At 36.8% G+C, this 25,544-nt stretch overlaps 2 protein-coding genes across 4 annotated transcripts in view; one reads left to right on the top strand and one right to left on the bottom strand.

Moving 5' to 3' along the window:
* The first annotated feature begins 151 nt into the window (after positions 1-151).
* Positions 152-2,376, top strand: LOC110092556 (probable isoaspartyl peptidase/L-asparaginase 2). The gene has a single exon (XM_020817153.2). It carries the CDS (start codon positions 239-241, stop codon positions 692-694), a length of 456 nt encoding a protein of 151 aa, XP_020672812.2. The 5' UTR covers positions 152-238; the 3' UTR covers positions 695-2,376.
* An 842-nt stretch (positions 2,377-3,218) lies between these two features.
* The window catches only part of LOC110092555 (cyclase-like protein 3), a 38,030-nt gene continuing 15,704 nt past the window's right edge, over positions 3,219-25,544 (bottom strand). For 2 of the 3 annotated variants that reach the window (XM_028698558.1, XM_020817152.2), the window contains exons 2-6: positions 22,338-22,382; positions 21,670-21,742; positions 7,926-8,023; positions 7,192-7,262; positions 3,219-3,568 (exon numbers count right to left, since the gene is read on the bottom strand). In XM_028698558.1, the coding sequence (XP_028554391.1) occupies positions 3,443-3,568; positions 7,192-7,262; positions 7,926-8,023; positions 21,670-21,742; positions 22,338-22,382 (413 nt within the window). In that variant the 3' untranslated portion in view covers positions 3,219-3,442. The remainder of the gene's footprint in view (positions 3,569-7,191; positions 7,263-7,925; positions 8,024-21,669; positions 21,743-22,337; positions 22,383-25,544) is intronic. The other variant, XM_028698559.1, reaches the window with a different exon arrangement.

The raw sequence follows: 25,544 nt of genomic DNA, 5'->3' as shown, positions 1-25,544 counted from the left end.
ATTTAATCATAAAACATTACTTTTTTATCCAATTTTTTTTTATATTTACTATCTTAATCTTAAAATTAATTTAAGAATTTTGAGATTCAAAATTTTGACTATTTATAATTTCCTAAATTTTATTTGAAACAGTTCGATGATTCAAAATTTTAACTATTTATAATTGCCTAAATTTTATTTGAAACAGTTCGATTACAGAGTGGCTACTGACACATGCAGTGCGAGTGTGGGGCCAGCCATGTCATTTGACACAAGAATCCAAATGAATGGCCTCCCCATTAGTGTTTACGCACCAGAGACCGTTGGATGTGTTGTTGTTGATAGCAGCGGTGGCTGCGCAGCTACCACGTCGTCAGGCGGGCTAATGAACAAAAAATGTTGCCGCATAGGTGACTCACCTCTAATTGGTGCGGGAACATATGCTTGCGATCTATGCGCAGTCTCCTGTACGGGTGAGGGCGAGGCGATAATCCGTGCGACACTCGCACGTGACGTGGCGGCGATTATGGAATATAAAGGGTTGGCTTTACAGAAGGCAATTAATTATGCCATTAAGGAGAGATTAGATGGAGGAAAAGCTGGGGCTATTACTGTGAGTAAAGATGGGGAAGTGGCTTATGGGTTTAATTCAAATGGAATGTTTAGGGGATGTGCTACTGAGGATGGATTTATGGAAGTGGGGATATGGGAGTGATTAATAAATTAGTTAATTAATGTGTTTGTTAATCGATTTAATGGAGCTGGGAATTTAGGAGTGAGTGATTAATGAGTGTTGATTAATTACCCTTAATGTGTTAATCCACCTTGTAAGCTTTGTTTAATTTAGTGATGGTTGTGAGGTAATTATAAAATGATCTTTTTTTTTTTACATATATACATATTATCCACATGATGAACTTGATGATAAGTGTATTACCAAGTATCCAACTCTTATGAATCCAGGGAAGAATGATGCGATGCGTTATAAGGACTACAAGAATACTTAAACCTCATCATTATCGTTCTTTATTATTTTATCTCCACTACTTTATGTTTTAGTTTTAATCATTTTCTTATATTTTTAGTATGTTAGTACTTTATAATGTTTAGGCTTATAAAGAAAGAAGATGAAATAAACTACGAGAAAGAAAAGATGAAAGACAATTTTCTTCTCTATCCTGCTATTTCCTAGATAAATTTTTACGTGCTATAGAATAATATACTTTTGAACACACTGTGTACACTCACCTATATGGACGTAACTCTACATCCATACTCTGCATGTATTAATTTTTCTTCTTCTTGGCAGTGGTGGTTAGTTCAACAAAAAAAATTGTTACACTAGAAATTATTTGTTATTCATATATAAAAAATCATAATGTTAAAAAAGCATACATATATGATATCTTAATGCCCATCATTTAAGCAACTTCAATCAATTGATAATCTTTAAGCTCACATGCTAGTGATGGATGATATATCATATTATCAACATCATTAAAGAAAATCACTACACTACTATAAGAAGAAAGTCTATTTTAGGGTAACATCAACTTTGTTTGCGACAACTTTAAACCACTATTTTTCCTTGATTTTAAGAATTTTTTTTATACAAAAATATAGTTTTACAAAGCAATAAGAAAGTCATCCCAAACAAAGCCTTCAACTATAAATTTATGGGTATAACTAAAGTCAAGAAACCTTTCCACTATTCCCGATTGGTGTTAGCCTAAATGGATCATCAAACATTTCTATACAAGAAGATATGACCCCTAATAAATTGGTTTAACACTCCATATTCAAACACATCTTACAAACATCATAGCATGGCCTTTTAAAACGAATCATCATTGTGGGATGATTCTAACATACAACAAACTTTAAATTAATGAAAAAAAAATACAAATCTATTCAATCTATCATTGGCCTCTAAATAGTTTCCAATACACAGATTCATTATCTACTTCTCTAATTTCCAATACACAGATTCATTATCTACTTCTCTTTGTGTAACATAATTGCTCTCTCTCAGATTGATGTCAATATCAGCTACTCTTCCAACTTCAAATATCATCATCCGCTACATAAGTTGCTTTACTAAAACTCCTCAACAGTGAGCCCCAAGAGAACAACTTTACTTGCAAACTCTTCGGCTCTTTAAAATTCTGAAGAGTTGCCCTCAATGAGTGAGTGAGCCACACAAAGGACAGTGAGCAAATGAGTTTCCAACCTCTTTAAAGTTTCCTAATAGTGGCTCACACTGAACGAGTCCCACGAATTCTGATAAATAATGAACATTTTAATTCATCAAAAGTCCCCAAAAGCGCTTCCAACAACAAGCCCAAAGAGGTAGATAATAAAATAAATTCCTAAACTTTTTATAAGTCCTTAAAATGACCAACCATTGAGCCGATTGAGCCGATTGAGCCATTGAAAGCAAGTAATTGAATGAGCTTTCTAAGAGTTTATTTGGGATGATTGCATCATTTTATAAAATTGACTGTAAAATAATTATGAGCAAAATAACATAACTATTTTGGTTATAAAAAAAATAACTTTCTATCACATAAATTTCTAAAAACGTATCGAGTAAGAAATATCCAAACAAAAGATAGCTTCAACATTCAAAGGTTCAACCAAGGGTTGCATCAAATAACTTAATAATTATTTGATTTTTAGATATGATGCATTAAAAAAATGATTCAATAACAATAATTTTATTAATTTAATGTATAACATCCTGAATATTATGCATATGTTCCTGAATAAAATTTTTAGTCACTTTCACTATGCTCTATATATATAGCTATATACTTACATAAATGCATGCAAAATATTTGAAACACTATTACTGGATTAGCATGTCAAATGACTAAAATTTTAAAGAAAATTTATCAACAATTCTTCCTACATTTATAAGAATTTCAACTTCAAAGAGCTCAAGAATTAAAAAATTACGATATTAGATTTACTTCAATTATTTTTTTAATATAAATATTTCATTTCTAGCCATCTAATCTAAAGTAAAAAGTTATAATCCATCTACATCTAACATATTATCTGTCAATAGTAAGTCTAACACATCAGCAAGCACTCAGTAAAAATAATCAAATGATTAGGATGAAGCTAACGATGCTGATGAAACATAAGGAAATATCCAGAATTTTGCAGATTTTGTGAAGGTTTTAAATTATGATACTGAAAGTTCATCAAATCCTATAAAATTCATACAAAAAATGTATTAGAAATACTTGCTCCTTTCTTTTGCTTGTGCCTGATTCATTCATAGAGAGGAAAAAGAGCCAATAATTCTTAATAAGTGTTTTAGATATACTATCGATTCTTACAAAGGATAGCAATGTATAGTATTATTTAGTCATAGTGTTATTTTTTCAAGGGCATATATACAGAGACCACCAAAAGAAACACAGAATCAAGTAGAAAGTACTTATACTGAAGCAAGTTATTTGATAAGAATGCACCTAATTGGTGAGCCCTCTGCACCACGCAACCTCAGAGGTAAACAATGTAAGTCGTAGAGTCCAGGCTGAACATTTTCTAGTTTTAAGCCTTCAACGATGATGATATCCTGAGTCAAGAGGAAAAGAATTAGATTAAATTCACTGAAAATAGAAGTGATGTGGACATCGACCAGAGGTTCAGACATGTGTATCGCCGTAGACAGCGCAGATCGATGGCTGCGATTCAGAGTTTATATTTCTAGTTATTTATGTATTTCTTTTATGCATTTTTCTTTTTTATTTCCTATTGTACCCTTAGTATAAGCTGAGTCATGAGTGTAGCCCCGAGGGCAAAAGAGTCATTGTATTTCCTTTTGTGTTGGGACCTATATATAGGTCATTTCATGTTGTATTATGGTTAATGATAATTGATTAAATTTTTTTTTCTGAATTTCTTCTTTGTCTTCTTGCTTGAGAGCTTGAGAGAAAGAGAGGCCTTGGAGAGGCTCCGCCCGAAGTACCCAACAGCCCACTATGGTGAGCTCTTGGTTTTATCTTGCTTGTTTACTGTTTTTCCCTCCTTCCCTCATCCCGTTCCACCCACCCGATCCTCCCCTCCTCCCTCTCTAAATCCCCTGCAGCCGACCCCTTCCAATTCATCCCAGACCGCCGACCTTGCCCCCTCTCCCGTCCGGCCACCTCCTCAAATCTACCCCAGCCTACCCATAGCCCACCGGCCACCTGCTGTCCAGCCACCTCCTGTGGTGTCAACCCGCCGGCCACCCCTTTGCCCAAGCTATGATGATGAATTCAATCATCATAATGACCCCTTGATTATTGCCTAGTATTAAAGAAGGGAGTTACAAGTTTTGAATTTCAAAATTTTGAAATTCAAAAACTTTCCATTTTTGATTCCTCTAAAAAAGGAAAGTTTCATGATTGATTTAAATCAAATCCCATGACATGTGGATTTATTAATTTTCATCCTAGGTGGCCTTGACCCAATTGGAAAGAGCATACCTCCTCCCTAATTTCCTCTAATCCCTCTCATAATGCCGCCGGCCCCATAGGGGGTTTCACCATTAATTCTCCCTTTAATGCCTCTTTACATTTGAAATCGAATTGATTTCAAAGAGAAATTTCCCTCCAAATTTACTTAAATCTGAAGTTAATTTCAGAATTAAGTAAATCCCTCCTCCTTCTCATCTAACCTATTGTTGCTCACCCCAAGCCCGCCGCCCCTTCTCTCTCCCCACCTTGGCCGTTTCTTCCTCTTCCCGTCAAGGCTGTTTTTGTTGTTCATAGCATTTGGGAGCAAGGGAAGAACACGGCGTCATTCAACCGTCATCTCAATGTTGAATGGCGGATCCGGAGTTTGAGTGGGGATTCGTCTTCAACACCGACGGAAGCATTAACATCTTGCGATCGTCGTGCTTCGACGTAGGATTTGAAGACGAGACCAGCATGGAAGAGTACTTGGAGAGAGTCTTCCCGATCCTTGCAAGCATCTACGACCGACAACTTTCAAAGAACACTTGGAGTCTCGAGAACCAAACATTCACGCCCTCCTCATCACCGTCAACCCCTCCGTGGCTAAAGGCCATTGGTGTGGCCACCATCTTCGTGGCATCGTTGAGTTTGCTAAAGGCCTTCTCCCGCTAACCCGAATTGAGTGTGAGTGATCAAGGTACTCATTGTGAAATTTCTAAACATTAGTCGTGTGATCTTATTAATTTTCCGCATTCGCTTTGTTGTGAACCTTTGAGATTCATTATTAATTGTGCCTAAACACTAGCTTGAAATTGCTTAACATAATAGTTCTTCAATGGAAAATGCTTGAATCTTAAATTACGAAAGGCCTAATCTTACTTGAGTAAACTTTGTGAATCTTAATGAATTTCATGTGCAATTCTTGAATGTTTCACATCATATTTGGTATCAGAGCATGGCTAGCATGCTATCCCTTTGCTAGATTGCATCCTAGGAATCCAATTTAAGTTATCCTTAGCTTGTTTGCATGCATACCATCGCATAGTAAATTTTTTCACTGTTTTTGCTTGCTGTCCTTTAAATTTCTGCATCATTTTCTTCATGTTAAGCTAATCTATTTCATTGTCTAAGTGCTGTCCTTGCCTCATCCACGTCACAAACTGTTTAGGTTGCTTAGACAAACACCTGAGTTTGCTGGCCACTCACTTTCTGCACTTAGTATAGCCTGTAGGAGGAGTTCTAGGTAGTGTCCAGCTGCTGTCCACTGTTTTCTGCAGCTGTTAGACGTCCGTTAGTGAGCCTAGAGTCGCTGCTTAGGTGCTGCCTAGACCCGGGATCCTAGCCGAAACACTTAGGTGACTTTCCCCTCGACTGTGATCGCTGCCCAGCGATTTCCAGCTGCTGTAGCCTAGATTTCAGCAAGCATTTCGGTAGGGTTAACTGCTGTCCTTGACTTAGGAAGTCTTCCTAGTGACCCCTAACACCCAACCATGGATCCTACCCATTTGCAAACCACTTTAGACATGATTATGGGTCAATTAGGAACACTTACACAACAAATGAAGGATACCCAAACGAGTGTAGCTGAACTTAAACGTCATACGGGTGAAAGACTAGACAATATTGAAAGAATGGGACATCCGGCTACCTACACACCTTCTAGACCTCACTCACCATATGGCGAAGCAAGAACTGAAAGGAAATACCTTCCCCCTCATATTACCCAAGACTTCTAGATCGTTGGAATAGGTTAACCCAAGGAAGCAAGACCGTCAAGGAATATATCTCGACCTTCGATGATTTCCTGATTCGTTGTAACGGAGAAGAGACCACCACTCCTACGCAACTCCTGTCAATGTTCAGAGCCGGATTAAGAGAAGACCTTCGAAATGAACTCTTTGCTAGAGGAGCGAACACGTACGAGGCTGCCTGTAGTCTTGTGCTAGACTTAGAAGAATCAAGGAGCCACGCCACTAGGACCCAAGACTCTAGACCTAATCCCTTCAAGTCTTCCTCTAGCCAACCGTACAACAAACCCACTGAAAATAGAAGAGTAAATATATTAAACAATGCATTGAGAATGAAGTATCTACTGGAACATAATTAAGGAGCCGAAAGAGCATAATTTGAAAGATTTCTATGAACGGCAATGCAGTGGCTTATAAAAAGAACAAACTGAGCCTATAACGGATTGGAATCTTGTAATTTCTGATACTAAAATCTAACAATATTCTTTGTCCTTCTCTCTCAAGATCTCTCTTTCACTCTCTTCCTTCTATTGGCTCAAACCATGCATGTCAATAAGATTTTGATCTCACCAACAACAGATTTCGATCCAAAAAAGTTATAATTATGATTAATACACATTATATGTGAATTGGACCTACACAACTGAGTAGGACAATAAACAATCAGTAACTTAGCCATGAATTAGATTAGTGCCTAATAATAAATAATATAATAAATGTTACTGGAAGCTACGAAAAATCCTTCGGACAATTCAGCAGAGCAATATGAATCAAATTGCCGGGGATGGTTCAACTCAGCAGCTGACCATAACCTGGCTTTAACTTGATTTGGGCTCCTAGGAACTGAGGAGAAAATAAAAGAATGACTTGTAGAATTTTTCATTCTATTTATGAGGATGAATTAAATGGAATTATGCAAATTATTCACATTTTACCACTTAACCTGCTTATAAGGATTCGAAACCAAAAGATAAAATCTTTTACAAGGCATAAACTTCAGATAGATATCATACCCTCTTTTTAAGTAAAACCAGATGAGACGGGATCAGATCATCAAATGCAGCAATTGACAAGTAATCAATACCTAAACAATTTGGTAAGAAAAGAAAAGGAATTAGCAGGACAATGAGAGAACATTCCAAGATATATTTATCAAACATGGTAATATGGAGTGGATGGATATTCAGTGATAAGTGGTTTTAAAATTAATGAAAACAAAAACCTAGCTTTCTAAAAATATATTAACTACAAGCAACCAAATGAACACTCAGAGGAATTTCACTTTGATGTGCACTTCTAAAATTTTGTGTGTGAATTAATTACAGCAAATCAACTAGTCAGGGGTAAATGTATTGCTTTTCACAAGTCCACGAATATGGCATACACTGTACAAAAGTGGAATCTAAAATATGATAAAAATTATACAAAAGGAGTTGAATGAAAATGGACAATTGAATATATGTTCATTGATAGTATTTCCGTGAAGTGGTTTCCATTTAATGGTGTCAAAAGCAAGAGGGATCAAAGGTAGAGGACTTAGCAACCGACCCGCAAAACATGAGTGACGAAAGGTTGGGGCAAAAATATAGGTACCAAATTATAAAATATAGACTACAGAAATAATTCTGGTGACCCAACAGACATGTAGTAAAAGTTGTACCAGGGGTAATTGCTTCTTTACAAAAGCCTTGGCATAAAAACAAAAATATAAAATAAGTCAATGAAGTTAACATGTATTTTGGCTCACCAACAAATTTAATATCAGTGTTATCAACCAGCCATTGTGCACCATCCTTCATAAACCCAACATAGCTTGTATCAAACTCTTTCTTCCACATGAGTTCCCTAAAGTAAATTGGTAAAATTTCAGATGAATGTTTCAAACTAAACTAATTTTCATTATTCTCCAATCTTACAATCAAAACAAGATAAAAAGAATCCCAAACTTCACCATATTAATATTAATAGTGGGAATACGAAAATTGAGAAACTATTGTTATCATAAGATTAAAGAGAGGAACAAAATTCTAACTTCAACAAAATTAGCATAACGATCCAAAATCAAGTGCATGCCTATTAAAGAATCATCGCTATTAAAAGAAATATACAAAGTAGCGCGAAAAGAAGCACCACTCAAATGAATGTGCAGTTGTGCCAAAGGAACTTTAACGAGAATAAAAAAAGGTACAAAAAATAAGTAAATGAGGGATTTTTTTTTTTTTAATTTAACAAGATCATTTAGAAGCTCCAGATCCTAACATCAACATGCTTGGAGTGGCACCTTCATTGAGTACTTTGATTCACCTGAAGTGATTTCAGGCAAAATCACGTGAAACACTAATCCAAAATGCACACAAAATATTACAAGAACCATATTGACGCAAGTCATTTTCGGGTCTATGGCTCCTAATCAAACTAAATGATGCAACGTATGAAATAACAAAAACTAGATTAGGAATTCATAGTTCCAAAGACCGCCAATAAAAATAAGAAATGCATCTTGCTTTGATGTGACAAAAAAGTATGAGAAATCTGAGCCAAATAATAATTAATGGTTGCACAATCAAAGAAATTCAACAAGAAACTTAAAATCATAAGAAGTCGATTAAGATTTGATAAAAAAAAAAAGTCAATTGTGATGAATATGACTAAAATCAAGCATGCTCTCAAAAACGAGTAATGAATTACATGGATAGCTGCAAAACAAGATGCTTAAGTCAAAATTCTACCCAAATAGTGGAGTTGATATGTTAGACCGGTCCACACGGGACCATCCAAGCACAATAGAGGTGGAAGATTTTCGCCTCTTCGGTATCCCGTTTGGACCACAAGAGACGACCGAACATTTTAGGAAGGACTTTTGAGGGTTTTGGGAGGAAAATTTGAATGTTGGAACTGTTCAGAGATTTCCTTTTGGATTGTATGCATTAAATAGTTTGTTTTCCTAGGGTTAGGGCATCTTGAATTTGACTGAAATTGGAGATCTCTTATATTTAGGTTTTCTTTTGGGCTCTAGCGGCGTCTAGAGATTTGGGAGAGATCGATCCTCCTCTCGAATTGAGGATCAATTGTATCTTACTATTTTCCATTTCTATTTCATCAAATAAAACAAATTTTCTACTGTTTTCTTAGTTTTGTGTGGATTCTTGTGGAGGATTTTCACTGTTTTTCTAAAGATCGATAGGAATTACTTGAGATATTCAAGCATTTCCTATCATGATACTTTCAGTTATCTAGATAAACATAAAAAGACTATAGGATCTGAAATTGCAAAAGATATTGCGAGGCTCAACAGGAGCCACATATAGGGCTGAACTTTGCCTTTGCATTCATTAAAAAAACTATAAAGGACTACAATGGCCTCAAGGGGACCCAAAAAGAAAAAAGACCCCTAACAGGGGGCGGAAACACCACTATCATCCTCAAGGATGGACAAAAATTCCTGAGGAATACATGTACTAACACTATCATCTAAGTTCCAAACAAAACTGTCCTCAATTGCTCTTTGAGCACAAAAATGAGCCACCGAGTTAATCTCCCTTCTCACATGAACAAAAAGGACCTTCTGGAGAGATCCCAACCAATCCAGACCACCCCCTGCATCAGGCCGAAGCTTCCAGAGTTCCCGCTCCTTGAACTTTTCCATATATTGAATAACACTGGCGTTATCCCCTTCAATAATAAGATCGTTCACCTCTAGCATCCACCCCACAAGCAGCTTTTCAATATAATGAATGGCCATTAACTCCACCTGGGTGCTATCCCAATGTGTGATACACCAGCCCGCAGCCACCACAAGTTGGCCCTGATCATCCCTAATGACAATACCGATTCCTCCCCTGTTGGAACGACGCAAGGCCCCATCGACGTTAATTTTCAGCCAACCATAAGGGGGGGCACACCATGATGACGAAGAGACCAATCCGGAGGATTGAAGGGTGAACCGTTGCTCCAGGCATGTAGAAAAATAAACGCGGGATAGAGACTCGAGAATATTGGCAGCCATGGCTGTAGGGGTGCTCCTAACCTTGCCATGTCGAATAGCGTTTCTATTATTCCAGCATCTAAAAACCGCACCACAATAGACACGGCCCCAAAAGTCCTTGGTGACACACAGGCTCTTCAACGCTTCTTGGAGTTCACCAAAGGAGGAGAATTGGGGAGTGGAAAAACCCCAGCCATCCAGGCACCGTCGGACATCCGCAAGCTGTCGGCAATGCGTTGAAACATGATCCAGATCTTCAGGAAGCCCACAGCCGACCGGGCATAACAGGTCCGTCCCTAACCCCCTTCGATGCAGCCAAGAGCAAGTTGGTAGAAGATCCTTATATGCCCTCCACCAGAAAATCCGCTCGCGTGGGCGAAGGCCAATTTTGAGGACCGGATACACCGGATCCTCCTCCTCTTGGAACAAGGACATGTAACAGATCGCAGAGATAGAAGTGCCAAGAGGGAACTTAATCAATTCAAGAGAATCGGCAGGGGATTCCGACCAAATTTTTATGTCACAGATAACATCCACAAGGGAGGCCCCAAAGACCTGCATCAGCTTGGTTCTATCCCACCTTCCATCGACCGTAAAAAACTCCCTCACCACATAGCCGTCCACGACATCAATATTGCAGAAAGTAGGCCATCGAGCAATGGCCAAGTCGTATATCCATACATGATTGATCACATCAATTTCAGCACCATTGCCGACCCGCCATCAGATACAATTAGCCAGGCTATTCGCCCTGCAACAAATCACCCTCCAAGCAGCAGAATCATCGCGTCTTTGGCCCCAGGACCAAGGCCAATCACCATACTTATGCCTTAAGCACCTATTGAGCAGGCTTAGCGGCTTGTTAAAAAAATTCCATGCAATTCGAGCTTGTAATGGGCCAGTCCACCGTCCGCTAGCATGGAACCCGAACCCCCCGAGTCGCCAAGGTTTGGTTAACGCCTCCCAACTAGCATAATGTAAGCTCCGATGATTGTGATCTTTGTTCCACAGAAAACCACGACAGATCTTCTCCACCAAGTCAAGAACACCTCTCGGAACCAGCATATGCGAGACAGCATAGACCGAGAGGGGTAACAAAACAGAGTTTACCATAGTAACTCTGCCAGCCAGGGAAAGATGTCTCACTCCCCAAGCAAGAGTCAGAGCACTAGACTTCTGCAATAGCGGGCTGAAATCCGCCTTCTTCAGTCTTCTAAGCGTGAGCTTGATTCCCAAATATTCCATCTCCTCGACCTTGCGGCAGCCGGCAAGTCTAGTCAGCAGGTGTTTGGTCGACGACGAGGTGATCTTGCTAAACATAATTGCCGACTTGCTCCTATTGACCCGCTGCCCAGTCCACGCACAATAATCCTCCATAATCGACATAATTTTCTTCACATTAGGAATGGAAGCACCTGCAAAACATAAAACATCGTCAGCATAAAGGAGGTGGGAGACCATAGGTCCGCCCGCCTTGAGTTGAACATCCATCTCCGGAAACCGTTGGTGGAATTGAAGTGATAGGAGCTCCGAGCAAAGAATGAACAGATAAGGGGAGAGCGGACATCCCTGGCGGAACCCACACTCCGCCGTAATAGCCCCCGTAAGCTGCCCATTAACCATAATAGAGAAACAAGGGGACTGAATGCAACTCAGGACCCAAGAGCGAAATTTGAGAGGGAATCCCATACGAGACAACACCAGCTCAAGAGTTCTCCAGCTCATTTTGTCATAGGCTTGTTCCATATCCACCTTCACAGCCATCCACCCAGGATTAGATCTCGAGACCTTGAATTTGTTCAGCACCTCCTGCCCGAGCAAGCAGTGGTCGGAGATTGACCGGCCCGGGACAAAAGCCGCTTGCTCCTCGGAGATAAAGTTGGGCAGTAAGCTTTGCATCCGATTCACAAGCACCTTCGCCACAATTTTATAGATGGTCTGACACAGACTGATAGGTCTGTACATAAACGGACGATCCGGGTTGCTAGTTTTGGGAATCAGCACCACCACTGTCTCCTTCCAGTCAGGATCCATACACCCGGTCGCGAAGAATTTCAAGCAAGCCGCCGTGACCTGCTTACCGACAATACTCCAAAAAGACTTAAAGAAAGAGGCCGTCACTCCATCTCCTCCTGGAGCCCGATTTTGACCAAGAGACCGAACCCCATTCCATATCTCCTCCTCCGTAACTTCCCTATCCAACAAAGTAGCCGCTGGTGCTAAAGTGGCGTACTGGAGGAGCCACATATAGGGAGATAACATAAAAGTGCTACAATAGCCCAAATGGATAGGCAACAGGGAATCTCCACCTCAGCCCAAGAAATCCATATCCTATCCTCTGCCTTGCTAGCCGAAGATAGTTCTTGAAGACCGATTGAAATATTTCCTGCTGTCAAGAAAAATTTCTCCCTTTCTCAGTCACCTCCTCACTGTCTTAGTCCTAAAACAGAAAAATTCTGCTGTTTATCACTCTTCCAGCCGTCCAGTCCCCTTTCCAGCCACTAGACAGTGCAAGAAACCCTTTCAAGAAGGTCGGGAGCTGCTGTTCTTCTTCCAGCTATCATGAAAGCTGCTGCCAACATGTTCTAGCCACTAATAACAGCAATTCCTTGTTCTCGGCCCAAAAACAATCTCCAAACCTAAGGGTTTAGGCGTTTAGCTCCATTGGTATATGTATATGTAATAAGCTCTATATTCTTTTTGTTATATTTTAAATTTGTTTTGGGTGGACCTGCTCTCTATTGTAAAATTGGTCAACATAATTAGTATAAATACCTCTCATCTTGTAAAGGCAAGACTATGGAATGAAAAATTATGATTTCACTCTTTCTCCTCCTCTTCTCTTGAAGTCTTCACCTAATCTAAAGGTGTCTTCTCTTCTTGGATGACAAGAATCTTAACAATTTAACTCCACCTTTTTTAACATAGGTCAAATCTAATACGTCTACTCTCCTAATCGAATCATCGGAAAGCCGTTGTTTTATGTGACCAAACCATCTAAGGTGACACGCTCAAATCTTATTTGCCACTGGAGCTACTCCACCATTTACACATATTTACTCATTTCACATTTTGTCTCCAAGTGTAAACCTACTCATCCACCTAAGCATCATCATCTCCACAAGACTTAAATTTATGCTTCTTTTTTAATGACCAATATTTTGAGCAATAAAGCATTGCAGGTCTCACCACATCTTAAATAATTTTTCCTTAAGTTTGAGGGGTACTTGGCTATCACACAATAAGCCTGATGCATTCCTTCACTTCAACCGTCCAACTTGAATTCTACCAAAAATATCTCCATCATTTTATCATCGCTTTGAATAATAGACCTGAGATATCTAAAACATGCACTCTTTTTAATGACTTGATCACCTAATGTCATAATCTCACTACTATATTTATTATTATTAAAATTACACTACATGTATTCAGTATTAGACCTACTCAAACGAAAACCTTTAGACTCTAAGGTTAATCTTTATAAATAAAATTTTCTTTCAATTCCCTCTCCAATCTCAACGAGAAGAATATCATTAGCAAAAAGCATACGCTAGGGTAAATCCTCTTGCAAATGTCTAGTGAGAAAATCAATGACTAAAGAAAAAAGATATGGGCTTAAAGGTAATCCTTGATGTAATCCAATTGAAATAAGAAAATACTTGGTCAGACCACCTAGTATTTGAACACAAGTAACAACATTTTTATACATATCCTTAATGTCTTAAATATAAACATTATTAACTCCTTTCTTTTCTAAAGCTCTCCAGAGCACTTTTCTTGGAGCGTTATCATATTCTGTTTGTAATCAATGAATATCATACATAAATCATCCTTCCTCCCTCTATACTACATCAAATCTCTCAACAAATGTATAGCTTCCATAGTAGACCTAACCCAATATGAATTCAAATTAATTTTGAGAAACATTAGTATCACATCATAACCTATGCTATAAATTACTCTCTCCCATTATTTTAATGTATGACACATTAACTTATTTCCTCTATAATTCGCACACTCTTGTGCATCACCTTTATTCTTAAAAAAAAAGGAACCAACACATCTTTCTCCACTCATTCTTTTTAGTCTTCAAATAATATTAAAAAGTTTAGAAGCCAAAAAATTCCTCAATCTCCTGAGCATTTTCACATCTCTATTAGAATATCATCAGGTCTCACTATTTTTCCACACTTCATTTTATTTAAAGTCTCTCCAACTTTAATTTTACTAATACGACGATAGAAAAAGATATCTTTATTTTTATTTAAGATGCTAAGATAACTAAAGTCAATCATATTCTCACAATCTTCATTGAAAAATTTATTAAAACATAATATCCAACTATGTTGAATATCCTTTATTAATAAAAATATTTTTTATCTTCATCCTTAATGCACTTCACTTGAACTAAATACTTCAAAGTTCTCATATATTTTTGTTTAACTAATCTATACATACATATTTCGCCCTCCTCGATATCTAATATATTATAAATCACTAAAAGCTAAATTATTTGCATCGCAATTTACTTACTTGGACTATCTGTGAGTCTCTCTATATCTTTTTCAATTTTCTGAGTTTTGATATCTAAACCAATTTTTATAACAAAGCTTCTTTTTTATCTTTTTTTTTTCACATTTTGATTCCACCACTAACTATTTTTACTATTAAAAGTTTTTTTTTTTCTGATTTTCCAAATACATATTTTGCAATATTCTTAATATCACTAGCTATTTTTACCCACATAACATTAGCATCCTCATGAACATGCTAAATATTGAGATCTTAAATCTTATTCTCAAAAATATTTTTATTTGCATTTCTTAACATCTAATCCTAGAATAACATTTTGAATAGAGGAATAAATTTAAAACTTACAATAATTCAATTAAGATACAGTGCAAATTAAAAACTTAGTTATGATGGATATGACTAAAATCATTTTTCCAAAAATCAATAACATAATACATAAGAAAATAACAAAGTAAAAGTTCCCCAAACAGAGAAAATTCAGGAATCATGCCAGTAGAAGGAGATTACTTCTCCAATAAATAGGTAACCACTTACACCACAGTTAAAAGAATCAATATCCTACCAAGCGCAAAGCAGATAGAATAAACCATACATTTTATTATGTCAAAAGTTCCCATTACATATCTCAAAATTATTCTATTTATAAGCATCAAAATAATCCTTAGGGTCGTTGCCCTATAAAAGTTTGAACACGGTTCAAATCACGATTATGTTACATGGATGGAGTCATAACAAAAGATTCATGTCTCAATTTTATCCAAATATCAGAGTTGGTACTTAAATCATCTAAATGAACATAGAAATGATACAGGAACCAAACTCTAAGGTAATTGCAAAGCGCTACAGGAACCAAATTTGAAAGTCCACAGCAGTACAAAAACACCACTGCAACATATAAATAGAACTAGCAATTAAGATAGAAAAGGAAAACTCTTACAACCAAATCAATAAAGTGAAAAACAACCAATGAATTGAAGATTAAACTAACCAAAACAATAATCAAAGCATAGAATCAAAACTAATAAGAGAACATATCTCGATCGCACAAGCATCATTCAAGGCATGTTCCAACAAACTAAAATAAAACTATGAAATAATGAAACAAAAATAAGACATCATTCAAATCATATATTTTCTCAACATTTCTGATAAGTGTAAATTAGAACTCTATCATGCAGAATCCATCTCAGCTAAATAAAAGATCTATTTAAAAACAATTCTTAAAAAAGAAGGATAATCAATTGGATGTCATCTTGTCAGCTGCAACACCAAAGTTAGCCAAAAGAAATATGTTAAAGATGATGTGGAACTTTTTACCCGCTGTTTGGAGAGGTTTTCGTCCCATTCCTCCACCCCATGTCCTTAAACGACTTCCCCCCTCTCTTGAAGTCATCTCTCCTGGGTCCTCTAACTGCTCCTGCAACTTCTTGGGAAAAAAAACCTCTCTTCCTTGGAGCCGGCTCCGGGCGAATTTCCTGTCCTTTGCCCCTCCTAGCCAAAACTATCCTTCACCGCAATTGACCTCTCTGTAGGTACGTCTCTATGAAACATCTCTTTAGTGGGATACTCCATCAGGCAGATGCCTTAATACGAAAGGCTACTAGCTTCTATGAATAAGTTATGAATGCTTGAGGGTTCTCTATCCCTACTTTCACTTGCTGAAGGATCTTTTCTTTTAAAATTTACAAACCTGGAAGATTACAACATGGTCTACTCTAGCAGGCCATGATTCTTGCTCGGGAAACCGTTCATTTTACAAAAGTGGTCCCTTAAATTTAAACATAAGTGAGATGAGTTCGACTCCATCCCTCTTTGGGTAAAAATTTTTAATGTTCTGCTAGCCCTCTGCTCTATCTGGTATCTCGAAAATAGAATGTTACATTAGTATTCCATTATATGTGGATTCCTTGACTGCCAAATGCACAAAATTAACCTTTGTCAGGGTGTGTATTCAGATTTCCAAAACCACAACCCTCCCTGAAGAAATTCCTTTACTGATTGATGGCGAGGAGTTGGTTTTGAAGGTTGTCAATAACTGGAAACCTTCTTGTGAGTCTTGTGGATCCATCGTGCATCCCTCTAACCTCTATCCTTCAAATCCTAATCCAATTCACATCGTGCAAGCCACATATAATTCGAGAGGTAGGAGCAAAAGTAGAAATCCTCAAAATCACTCAAAGTCGGCTGTCATCATACCCCTCACAACTAAAAACACTAACACACCCCAACATACCAATCTTCCTAGGATAGAACCCATTAAACCCCCTGCCTCCATGACTGAAACCTTTGCTCCCCCTATCGACACATCTTTAATGCTGAATAAAGATCCCGTCATTCCAAATCTCAACTTCCCTACTAAAGAAATTTCCACTTAAGAACCAACTTCTAAAACTTTTGCCCCTCAACCTGCTAAAATTCCCCTTTCTAATAAATTTGATTATTTCCAGAATGAAAAATATATCTCAAACCTCCCAAACTTCCCAACCCACTGATACAAATCAAATAGATGAAACTCTAAAATTTGGAAGGATTCACTCCTGGCACATCCAATCTACAGCCAAACAACCTCCTCCAAAACAATCTTTTCCTCCTACTAAACACAAAAAAGCCAAATCTTTCAAAAAGGCAAAACAATCCACTTACAAATCCAAATGAATCTTTCTACTTTTGCTAGTTGGAATGTCAGAGGGTTTAATAGCCCTGACAAAGTTAATGCTAGCAAAGACTTAATTAGCTTTCATAAGCTGAAAATGTTTTGTGTTTTAGAAGCGAAAATTCTACCTTCTAGTATTTTTTATCCCTGGATTGTAAACTCTCACAAGCTTTTTGAAAAAGAGGGTAACTGTCACAATTGCAATTCTTCTTCTCCTAGAAGGATCTGGCTTAAATGGGACACTTCTTCCATCTCCTTCTCCCATTCTGTCCTCATCCCTCAAATTATTCATGGGACCCTTATCTCGTGCTACTCTCCACCCATAATGCTTTCAGTTATTAACATGGCTAATTCTCCTATTGAGAGGGGAATACTTTGGTCTCAACTTTGGCTGTCTCAATTAATCATCCTTGGATTATCGTGGGTGACTTTAACTGTTGTAGTTTTGATACTGAAAAAGCGGGGGGAAACAGACTGCAGCATAACAGGTTGGGACAACAAAATTCTTCTATTTTTGGCTTCGGTGTACATGATCTTTCATCGCTGGGATTATCCTACACCTTTAATTAAAGGACTAACAACCCAATTCATATTAAATTGGATAAAGCTCTGGTGAACTCTGAATGGATGAATTGCTTTATAACAGCTTACTACAAGGTCGACCTCCTAATTGTTATGATCACTCTCCCTTGATCATTTTCTCCTCATCAATTCCCACTAAACCTAGTAAATTCCTCTTTAAAAATTATTGGGCTCAAATGGATGGGTTTCCGTAAAGATGTGTTAGAGGCTTTCTCTGTTCAAACACAAGGATCTCTAATTGGTTCTTTATACTCTAGTCTCCAAGCTTTAAAAACATCCCTTAAAGAGGAAAAATTTGTCTACAACTAACTTCTTATCCTTCTACATTGGAGATCTAAAATGTAAACATCATCAATGTCTTTCTGAGTTGCAAACAAATACTTTAGACGTCACCCTTAATAAAAATATGAAAGATATTAATGACTAGCTTTCCTCTTAGGGCTAAAGCTAAATGGCTTACTAATGGTGAAGATTAGCTTGATTTTCTTTATATCAAAATCAGATCCCTAAAAAAACTGTAACATGCTAAAGGAGATTTTCACTTCCCATGGGCACTTCACCAAACCTAATGAAATAGCGGAAGCTATTGTTAACCATTTCATTGGGCTTTTTAACTACCCTAAAACTCCCAATGCTAATAGCTTCAACCTTCTTCCTAGGAAGTTGGTTTCTTCTCCCCTTGCCGAATACCTTGTGAAGCCTTTCTCTAATGAGGAAATCAAAGCAGTGGTTTTTTGCTTTACCCACTTGCAACATTTTCTATAAGATTGTGGCTAAATTTCTTGCCAATAGAGTCAAAAAAGTTCTTTCATCTATTATTCATGAAATCTAAGCTGGTTTTATTAACAAGAAATGTTCACTTGACAATATTATTCTTACTTTTGCGGTTCTAAGGGAGTTTAAAACCAAGAGAAATCTTTTTTGTGCTAAGATGGACATTCTAAAAACGTTTGACATGGTTTCTAGAGATTTCATAATCCATTGGATGAGGCAAAAAGGTTTTCCTGAAAAAATTTTTAAAATGTATTAAGGGTTATATTGAAGATGTTTATTTCTCCATTTGCATAAACAGATCTCTTAAAGGCTTTTTCAGATCTTCCTATTGCCTTAGGCAAGGCAACCCTCTTTCGCCGTTGTTGTTCAGCATAATCATGGATGCACTTTCTAGTTGTCTTGATTCTTACCAAGACAACTACTTATGCAGCATTACTTCAAATGATCATAACCTTAATCACCAGTTCTACGCAGGTGACTTATTGGTTTTTGGGGTTGCTTCCACCCAGAATGTTTTAAATCTTAAGCATATTCTTAAAGTATTTGTTAATGCTACAACTCTTAAGATTAATCCTAATAAAAGCTCCATCATCTTCTCCACTAACACTACCTGTCAAGATGTTATTGTTAACTCTTAGTATCCACGAAATTGAAACATTTTTCACATAACTTGGGCTTCCTATATCTGCGGCAAAGCTAAGTTTTACTCACTTCCAACCACTACTGAACAAGATTACTACTCTACTTGATGGTTGGAAAGTCAAATTCTTGTCTTTTGCAGGTAGGGTGCAATTTCTAAAATTCAGCATCTCTAACACCTTGGCATATTGGATTAGAGGAGCTATTATTCCCAGAAGCTATTGTACAATTATATATAGGCATTGCTCCCAATTTTTACTTCATGGAAATACAACTAATAGAAGGATGCAAATTATTGCTTGGAAAACTATTTGTAAACCTAGGATTCATGGCGGTCTAAGAATTCTTTCTATTGATGCACTCCATCATAGCTTCACTTGTTCTTTTATCGGGAGGTTCCCCATGTAGGATTCTGCAATAGCCGATTAGTATAGAAATAAGTTTTCATCTCTTTGGAAACCTCCCCCTACTCATGCCTCTAACATGTGGAAACACATTTGCGCCACAACTCTCTTAATTAAAGATAAGTTATCTTTCTCTATATCTCCAAACTGTAATCTATCCTTTTTTTGGGACCCAAGGTATAAAGGCAAAGTGTTAGACCGGTCCATACGGGACCAACTCGACGTAACAGGCAGAAGTTTTCTGCCTCCTGTAAGAGCCGATCGGACTGCAAGAGCCAACAGAACTTTTTGGGAAGGATTTTTGGCGGAGTTAGGAGGGAAATTTGAATGCAGAGATTGTTTAGAGATTTCCTTTTAGATTGTATTCATTAAATAGTTGGTTTTCCTAGGGTTAGGGCATCTTAAATTTGGATGAAATTTAAGGTCTCTTAGATTTAGATTTTTGGACTAACGGCGTCCAGAGATCTGGGAGAGATAGATCCTCCTTTCGAATAGAGGATAAATTGAATCTTGTTATTTTTCTTCCGTTAGTTTGATTATCGCAATAAAATTACTATTTTTCCTAGTTTTTCCTTTGGATTTCATCAAGATAGTTAGGCTTTACTTAACAATTCCAAGTACTTCCTAACACAAAGCTCTCTCAGAGTTTTTTACTCCACCTAGATTATCTAATCTTACTGTGGATAATTATATTCATAACACATGGGTTTTGCTTGTTTTCATCCCTCTTGCTTTTCAGAATCTCATTGAGGATATACCCATTTCGGAGAATAGGTTTGTTTTATGGGAGGGAGTTTCAAATCCTATAACCAGGAATTTTAATTCCCAATTTTATTCATAAGTGTTCTGGCATAAATATATATGGCAAAAACAATATTCTGTTAGATTCTCAACTTATGCCGGATGGTAAGCATTGGACTACTAAAAATGGCTGATTTAATGATTAAAAAGGGAATTGACATTCCTCTAGCCCTTTCTGTAAAAACGCACTGGAGACCCATAAGCACCTCTTTTTTAGTGTAATTACTCAATTTTAGTGGTTAATGGTTTACTTCCGTTTCTCAATTCATTTTTAATGAGAGCGACTATAATTCAATTATTTTATTATTTTTACAATAACATATAGTTCAATAAAGGGGAAAAGCTGTTTTTCTTCTTATCAATTTGCTGCATTATCTACGGTTTTCTGGGAACTAGGTTAACCTGTCTGCTGTGATTACTTATATTAAGAATGCTATTCGACTAAAGGTATCAAAATGGAAAACTATGATTCGATCAAAGATGCATTTCTTGCTACTCTTTCATGATGAATATTGGTTCTTCTATTCAATTTTTGCTACTCTCGTCTTCTAGACAATGATGAGTGAAGCCAATCACTTACATTCAATACCTTGGAGGGCCTTCATGGCAACCAAGGTTTTTGGCCTGAAGGTATTATTCTGACTATTATTTTCGCCTCGGATGCGGCCCCCGTGCCAATCAAATTTAATAATGATGGCCATGCAACAAACTGGGCTCTCAATCACATGCTTTTGCGCCTTGGTGTTAAGGAAATTTTGGTGGTTGGCTTTTTTATTACCTGAGTCCAACATTTCTCCCTTCTTCACCTTGTCCATGTCTTCTCTGGTTTTGGGTACATGCTTTTAATATTGTTTACCTTTTTTTAATTGTATGTGTTTTTGCAGTTGGCTTTTCTCTTTTTCTTGTAACCTTTTTGTCATTTATAAAACGGGCTAAGCCCCAAAATTTTCCCAAAAAAAAAAAGTATAGAAGTGACGTTATAGAGGAGTGGCTTAAAATCAGAGTATTAATTGGGACGAATAGCTTAAGTTACAAATTGGTAACAGATATTCTCAAGTAGAATTATCTAGAAAATGTTAGTCAAAAGAAAAAAAAAAAAAGTGGTAGAATATTTTACTTATCAGTATTCAGTGTCCTGAAAAGCACACGTCGAACTCCTCTTGGAATATGCAGGGACTCCATTGCTTCAGCTGTATGAAATATAATTTAAGCAACTCATGAAGAGATTCAGTTCATCTACATAACATACCTCGTAACATAAATTATTTAAAAATAAAAATACATTTGACAATCACCGTCCACAATACCACTAGCACATACAATCATGGTAAAAAAAGTAGCTTTGTTTGTTCTTATTAAACACCCTCGCAACACTCCAACAACCTTACCTTCAGACCAACTGATTCTACTGAACGATGGCTACAAAAAGAAACCTTTATATATTATGGAAAAAATGAGAAAAGAAAAACAATAAATATTTAATCATATATGTGTACCTGCAAAGACACTGAAACGTCAGACCTGACTGCAATCAAATTAAAATAAACTACTAGTAGAATTTGAGAATGTCAAATTAACAAAAATATATATTTTGAGCAAGCAAGCATTCATGCCATAAAACCACAAGAAAAGCAGAACTAAATTCAACCATGGTTCAAAAAATAAAAATAAAAATCTTCAATTGAACAAAAAATAAATAACATTCAAGAGCAACTTTTTTCACTTTTGATGTTGAGGTCAAAAGCAATTTTATAACTAAAATACGCAGTTTCGAGTAGAAGCTACCTGTTATATTCTTGTCTCTTGGAACATCAACCAACAAAGCAGGACCTATAAGAAAAATGTTAATGCTATATCATGTAGTGGTCACAAGAATCAGGAAAGTGAATGAAATTCGTATGTTTATTAGATAATCATAACTAAGAACGCACAGATAAAACAGTTTCTGCAGTATTCCATGGCAATAAAAAAGCATCAAAAGCATTATCTAAAAGAATGATCCATCAATACTAAAGATAATCAATTCTGGCGTTCAGAAGCTGTATCATTTCAGTAACAAGTATGCATAATTTCAGCAATTTAGGCGTGAATTGCATGTTTTCCTTTTACAGTATGCATTAGATGTAAAACTTATCGTTCAAATGGATGCAATACACGGTTATAACGTGAACCTTAAATTATCAAGCAGAAACAAAGTATAGACATGACACCGATAAACACAAGTCCTTTTTTCTAGCCAAGTTCCTTATCAGGTCAGTGGATGATAGTTATAATGTAGTTTTGAATAGACTTTGATTTTTTCTTTTACAGAAAATTTTGCATAAACAAGATAAATAACGAAAGTAAGTTTAAGCCATGTAAGATATGCCAGGTTTTTTTCACAAAGCTTTTATAAACCTCGTATAGTCTAGCTTTTTGCGTTAAGGGTCATTCTATTTAAGACTTTGTAAAACAAGAATAATAGTACACCCTATTTTTGTGAAAAAGGACAATCAAATATCTTAATATTCTTAAAAAATAAAATTAAAAAATAAAAATAAAAAAAAAATCTTAACATCCTTACATATTTGAGTTTTTATTAAATGTTGAAGGTAAACTTGAATTATGGAGGTCAAACTTAGACTCTAAAGGTTTTCGCTTGAGATAACTATAACCAAATATATGGAGTATAATTCTAGAAGTAAAAGTTCTAGTGAGTGGATTCTGACTTTGGGCGATCAAGTCATTAATAAGAGTACACGTTTTAGATATCATGGGTCTATTGTTCAGAGCGATGGTGAAACAAATGGGATATTATAAGTAGAATTCAAGTTGGATGGTTGAAATAGAAGAATGCATCTAGCTTGTTGTGTGATAGAAAAGTCCCATCAAACTTAAGGAAAAATTCTATAAGATTGTCGTGAGACCTACAATGCTTTATGGTGCAGAATGTTGGCCATTAAAAAAGAAGCATAAAATTAAGTGAAGTGTTGCGGAGATGAGTATGCTCAGGTGGATGAGTGGCTTTACTCTTAGAGACAGGATACAAAATGAGCATATACGTGAAAGGTTAGAGTAGCTCTGGTGGAAGATAAGATTAGAGAGAGCCACCTTAGATGGTTTGCTCACATAAAACGGTGGTCATCTGATGACCCAGTTTGGATAGTAGATGTATTAGATTTGGCTTATGTTAAGAAAGGTAGAGGTAGATGTAAAAAGACTTGGTTATAAAATATTAAAAATAAAAATTCTTTATTAGTTTTAAATGAGAATTTGACTCTTAACAAGACAGAATGGAGAAAAAATAATTAATATAATCGACCCCTAGTACTAGGATAAAGGCTTGATGTTGTTGTCATTGTTACGTGGCTTAAAAAATCTTTGTATTTTACTACAGTTTGTAATAAAACTTTGGTATTTCCTACCAAGGTTATTCTCTGAAACCCAAAGTATGCAAAACAGGGTTTTAAAAACCCCTTCTTCCCTCCCCATGCATACTAACAAGTTCACCAACATAGATGAGCTTCTAGCACCAATAGTAGCTTGCTAACGACATAGGATCTATGAGTAGAGAGCTCTAATATGTCTAGGAACACCAACAATGCCAGCAGTAGCATCTTGTATAGTTTACTTCCTTCATCGATAATTATATTTATCTCATTTGGATTTTCTTAATGAAAGTAAAATTAAAAAAGAAGAAAATTTTAAAAATTTCAACATCACAATCTACCCCAAATTTTAGTACAAAGTAAAAATTATAAAAACTGACGATGCCAAAAAATACTTTGAATTTTCCTTTGAAAATTATCTCCTACATCAATGGATTATCAACAAAATTCCTATGTCAATGCCCTCAGCAAAATGGGAATATTGAAAGAAAAAAAAAAGATGCATCTTATAGCTGGCTCGATCATTAATATTCTCCACAAATATTTTTAAGTGTCTAACACCGGAATAGTTGTACAAGACAAAGAAAAAAGACAAATAACCTAAAACTAGTAATGAAAGGCCATCTTGAATGCTAGAAGATTACAACAAATCCTTGTTGCAGAATTCTTGCACCATAAGCAGGGGGCAGCGGCTGAAATTGTGGCAAGATTAGTTATTTAGAGAACTAGGAAGTGGACCGCAGCCTTCCGAGAGGAAGACCTTGCCGTTTGGAGAAGTTATAGCAGCCTACAGGTAGGCTGCTGGAAGAGGACAGCGACCTTCTTGGCAGCTTGACAGCACCTCTTGATTGCTGGAAGGAGGAATGATGTGAAACGTAATGCATGGAAACAAGAACTGCTTGGGGATTTTAATATAAGAATGTTAAAGCCTTGCTAGTTATAGAATTAATGCTTACCCGAATTAAGTTCTCGGAATTATCAAGTCGAAATTAAGTAAGGCATGTGGTTACAACTAGATTAATGGGACAATATCAAATTGACAACATAGAATTAGATAGTAATGTTATGGAGAGAAACAATAATCCACAATTAACAAATAGAACTTTTCACCTTGGGTCTCTCACTCACTCTCTTGTTGGTGGCACTTTAATGGAGGAAGATTGAGATCAACCGAGCGATGCCACTAGGAGACAAATGGCGCACAAAGTGTAGTCCGTTGGAGTGGTAGCCGGTGGCGGATAGTCCATGGGATGAATAGAGAGCATCCAACGTCTTATCCTTTCTTCCTTGATCATCAAAGACGAAGCTGTGGTTGATGTCGGGGTCGGCCTTCCATGGATGTGGCGAGCTCTCTTCTTGAGCCCTTGAGGGGGAGAAAGGTGGCGGTTTAGTGAAGGGAGGGGCTTGGCCGTGAGCAAGGGGAAGAGGGAAAAAATTAGAAAACTGAATTAAATTCAGCTTCAAGGGGTTTTGGAGGGAGATTAATTTGAAATTTCAAATTAATCCATTAATGGCTAGAGGTGTTAATTGAGGAGATAATTATGGGCTGATTTGGTGGGGCTTTGAATTTAAATTGGGAGAGAGAAAAGCCCATTAAGGGGCCGGCCACATGTAGAGGAGAGAG

Source organism: Dendrobium catenatum, unplaced genomic scaffold (genome assembly GCF_001605985.2).
Source record: "Dendrobium catenatum unplaced genomic scaffold, ASM160598v2 fragScaff_scaffold_1105, whole genome shotgun sequence".
In the NCBI taxonomy this organism is placed as follows: domain Eukaryota; kingdom Viridiplantae; phylum Streptophyta; class Magnoliopsida; order Asparagales; family Orchidaceae; genus Dendrobium; species Dendrobium catenatum.
This window is presented reverse-complemented; position numbering and strand designations above follow the sequence as displayed.

Coding starts and splice junctions, on each gene's coding strand:
- LOC110092556 (XM_020817153.2), top strand. CDS start 239: ATGTCATTTGACACAAGAATCCAAATGAATGGCCTCCCCATTAGTGTT.